The 3,834-nt window shown below is 45.2% G+C and overlaps 1 protein-coding gene across 1 annotated transcript in view; it reads left to right on the top strand.

Annotated features, from left to right (window-relative positions):
* The window catches only part of FAM219A (family with sequence similarity 219, member A), a gene marked incomplete at its 5' end in the record, with an annotated part of 1,825 nt that extends 162 nt beyond the window's left edge, over positions 1 to 1,663 (top strand). Inside the window, 2 exons of the mRNA XM_009083661.1 lie at positions 279 to 333; positions 1,505 to 1,663. Of these exons, the coding sequence (XP_009081909.1) occupies positions 279 to 333; positions 1,505 to 1,663 (214 nt within the window). The remainder of the gene's footprint in view (positions 1 to 278; positions 334 to 1,504) is intronic.
* Positions 1,664 to 3,834: the final 2,171 nt, after the last annotated feature.

The raw sequence follows: 3,834 nt of genomic DNA, 5'->3' as shown, positions 1-3,834 counted from the left end.
TGCTGAAACTGCTCTTGCTCATGCTCCTCTTTCCACTGTTCCCTTTGGCCTATGCCGTAATGGGTCTCTGTGTGTGAACAAGTACGAAGAACTGTAAGTAAAGAGCACTGTGATGGAAACATCTGAGGGTCACAGATGAAAGTTGCTCTGCAGGCTCCCTTGATGTAACTTGTCTGTGCCTCAAGAAGTTTCATGGCACAAGTAAGATAGTGCTAAGTGGGGAATACAGATATCGTCTAACCATTTCCTTCTTTGCTATATCTTGTCCTTCCTTGCAGTGATGATGACTTTGATATGTCCAGATATTCCTCCTCGGGATACTCATCAGCTGAGGTGAGTTATACTCTCTCCTGACATCCTTGGAATGAATGCAAATAACAGAGCAGCAAGAAATGACTTAGAGTAGCTTTGCACTGCCAGAAATGGCTACACACTGAATTTACTAGTGGTAGAGACTCTGTGAGTCTGGAAGGGGCTATGGCAGAAAGTGTGTCATGTTGGTTTAGTCCCTGGTGATCCAGTTGGCTCCACACCCACGCTGCTGTGGCACAGAGATCTGCCCGTCAGCTGTTTTCAGAGCTACCTTTGGCTTCACTCAAGCTTTTTCCAGTTCTGCTTAGTCCTGCTGTGTTGGCCCATGTGGTGCAAAAGCATCATCTTGTCTGTCACGGCAGATCAACAACTGTGTGCTTGCCAAGGACACAAATAAAAAATCTGAGGGTGTGCTGTGATTTCCAGTTATTGGAGTGGTCAGGGTCACCCAGTGTGTGTTTACTTGGAGCAGGCAGAAATTCCAGGGAGGACTTGCAGATATGAACTCTTGCCCTTTCAAAGAGAAAAGACAGGAAGCTCAGGCTTGCTAATCCTTCTGCATTGTTTCTGAATATATTTCCAAGCTCTCTCATAAATTAGTTGCTCAGCCTCTGGCTACTGCATGTGCAGGATCTGATTTTACATCTAAGGGTTCTAAGCAGCCATTCTGCACACAAGCTGCTGGGAACTATTCTCCCTTGTATCCTCTCCCAGGGCAAAATACTTCTGAAACACAGAGAAACAGCCAAGAGGGAGGACCAGATGAGTTGATCTGAGCTATCTCTATGCCCTGATGAAGTGTTCATCCAGATCTGGTTAGACAGCACTTGAGTCTGAGATCAAAAAGAGCCAAATTTTACCATCTTTTAACTGCTCTAGTGTGGCCCAGACTGAGAGAGGGGGGACTGCCCACCTGTCAGTAAATATTATTACATTACTTTAAATGATGGCTTGTCTTCAGGGAAAAATTATTCCCCCCAAAATAGTGTATCTCTCTTCAGATATTTCTATTCTGGAAGAAGCTGGAACAGAGGGCAACCCTCCCCTCACCTGTGGTCAAACACTAGAGCTGTTTCATTAGTGGGGCAGCTGTTAATGATGGAGAAATATATACCAGAATAAGGAACCTTCTTCATGTTCTGACCATCAGAAGAAGTCTCAAGTATTTGACTGTTTGTCTCTTTGTCTGTAGCAGATCAACCAAGACTTGAACATCCAGCTGCTAAAGGATGGGTACCGGTTAGATGAGATCCCAGATGACGAGGACCTCGACCTAATCCCCCCTAAATCAGTCAACCCTACCTGCATGTGTTGCCAAGCCACCTCCTCCACCGCCTGTCACATCCAGTAGTGAGGCCGGCAGGCTGTGATCAGTGCTTTCCACTATAACTGTAAAACTTAACAGCCATTGCTTCCTCCTATGGTAGGACGTGCACCTCTTTGTGTTCATGGAGCCAGGAGAAACCAAAAAATTCATTTTATGATTGGTGGATAAGTTATTTTAAACTATGGTTAACAAAAGAGAAGTTGCTCAAAGTGCCAGGCAGTGCCTGGCAGAACTGACTGGTCTGGAGAGCGAATGCAGAGGGGTCCAGAGATACCTCCATGGTTTGTTTAGGCACTGGGGATATTTTGTAAAGTGTCTTTTTTCAGAATGGGAGTGGTCAGGTGGGGCTTTGGGTAATCCTCCCCACTGAAACCAATCCATCTGCAAGATGAGAGTGAGTGTGAGGTATCAAGGTGTTTTACCAGTGAGAGGAAGTCAGTTCTTAATTCATTCACTAAACCTGTTTCATTTGCATAACCAAAATGATACTGTAACTGGGGCGCGGGAATGGGAACGGACCAGGGCATCCTTTCTTATGGCAGGGCTAGCCAGGACTAGCATGACACAATTCATTCACTTGCAAAGGGGACAAATTGGTGACATTTCACTGTGAGTCAGTACTAGCTAGAGCTGTTGTGCCACTTAGCCAATGCAATCTACCTTTAGCGCCACATTAAATTATCACCAAACACATCCAGTTTGATCTGCAATCCATCTGTGCACTTCAGGGGTTCGGTCCTTACCCAGGAATACCAACCATACTTGAGAGTTCAGTTCAGTCACGTATTCTGACTTCAGCCTGTACTTAATTCCTCTGTGACCCATCTCTTTCCAAAAACCTTAAACTTTGTTTGTCTAAGAAAAAATGAGTCCTGCACAAGACAGGACTAGATCTGTACAGTCTGAACATCGGTACCAGAAGAGCTAGTTGAAGAAAGCACATTTTAATATCACTTGACTCTTGATATTCTCTTGACGCTGTGTCTCTTGGTGTCTGTGGCAGAAATTCATTAATGCTGAAGTCATCTATGTGGTAGTGTCAGACTTCAGGGAAGTTTTCAGCAACAACAGGGTTATGAAAAGAGCTCCAGCTGAAAAATCTCCATGAGAGAACACTACTATTTATCCCATATCTGCCCACTCGTGAGCCAGACATGGTCTGTGTTAGACCTGTCCCATGTCGGGAGCATTTGTGTTTATTTGGTGCTGGAATAGTCAGGAAACTATTAGGTTTCTGGACTGAGTTGCCAGTTCACCAGCAGATTGTTTGAATGCAAAATCACTTCTGGAATTAGGAAACGTGATCTCTCCCTGGCCAGTCTTACACTGCTGGCTTCAGCACATTTGAGGAATGGGCTGGCATTTTTCTCGGTGTTGAAATCTTTTGCCATAGGCACAACTGTGTTTTCCTGCCCTGCCAGGAGAAAAGGCCACCTGCCTTGGGTCATCACTTGCTCTGTATCCTGGGGAAGGGAAAAGGTGAGGGCAGTTCTGGTCTTCCCATCAGAATTCCTGAGTCACAAGGCAGAGCCTGAGATCCACCACAACAGACAGATCCCCTCTCTGACATCTGCATGAAGTCAGCTGAGTCTTTTAAGAAGTCCTAGTCATTGTTAAGAGGAGATTTATTTAACATCCTGGGGATTAAACTCTGTGCAGTGCAAAGCATGATGCCATCCACAGCAAGTGAACGAGCAGGCACACGAGATTCCTGAATGTTACTATTCACTACCTGGTATGGGCAACTTTTAAACTGTTGCTTGTCCCCTCTCCCTGAAACAGTGCACTGCCACCCCGTCTTGCAACCACGGAAAGGAGAGGACTTACGGGGTGCTGTTTACTGAGCATCCCTACCTCTTCATGCAGAAGTGCTGGTTGACTTGCCAACTCCTGTAAGAATCGTATTTCTCAAGTGAATTACTCTCCCTTTCTCACCACCTGGTAGCGCTAAGGGGAAATATTTCCAAACTACAGCTCAGGTTGAGGTTAGCAAGTTGTCTGGAGATGGGGGAAGCACTCTGCCAACACTGTGTAGAGAGATAAAAGGGAAAAACATTCCTTAAGGAGTCTTGTTGTTTTGTTTAAATGGGGAATGTAGTCAAAACCCAATAGAAATATCATGGTCAAACCAAAGGCTCTTTAAATCTTCACTCTTCTAAAGGGGGATTTTGCAGCTCAGCATTGTTACCATGGAA

This window comes from Acanthisitta chloris, unplaced genomic scaffold (genome assembly GCF_000695815.1).
Source record: "Acanthisitta chloris isolate BGI_N310 unplaced genomic scaffold, ASM69581v1 scaffold27211, whole genome shotgun sequence".
NCBI classification, from domain to species: domain Eukaryota; kingdom Metazoa; phylum Chordata; class Aves; order Passeriformes; family Acanthisittidae; genus Acanthisitta; species Acanthisitta chloris.
This window is presented reverse-complemented; position numbering and strand designations above follow the sequence as displayed.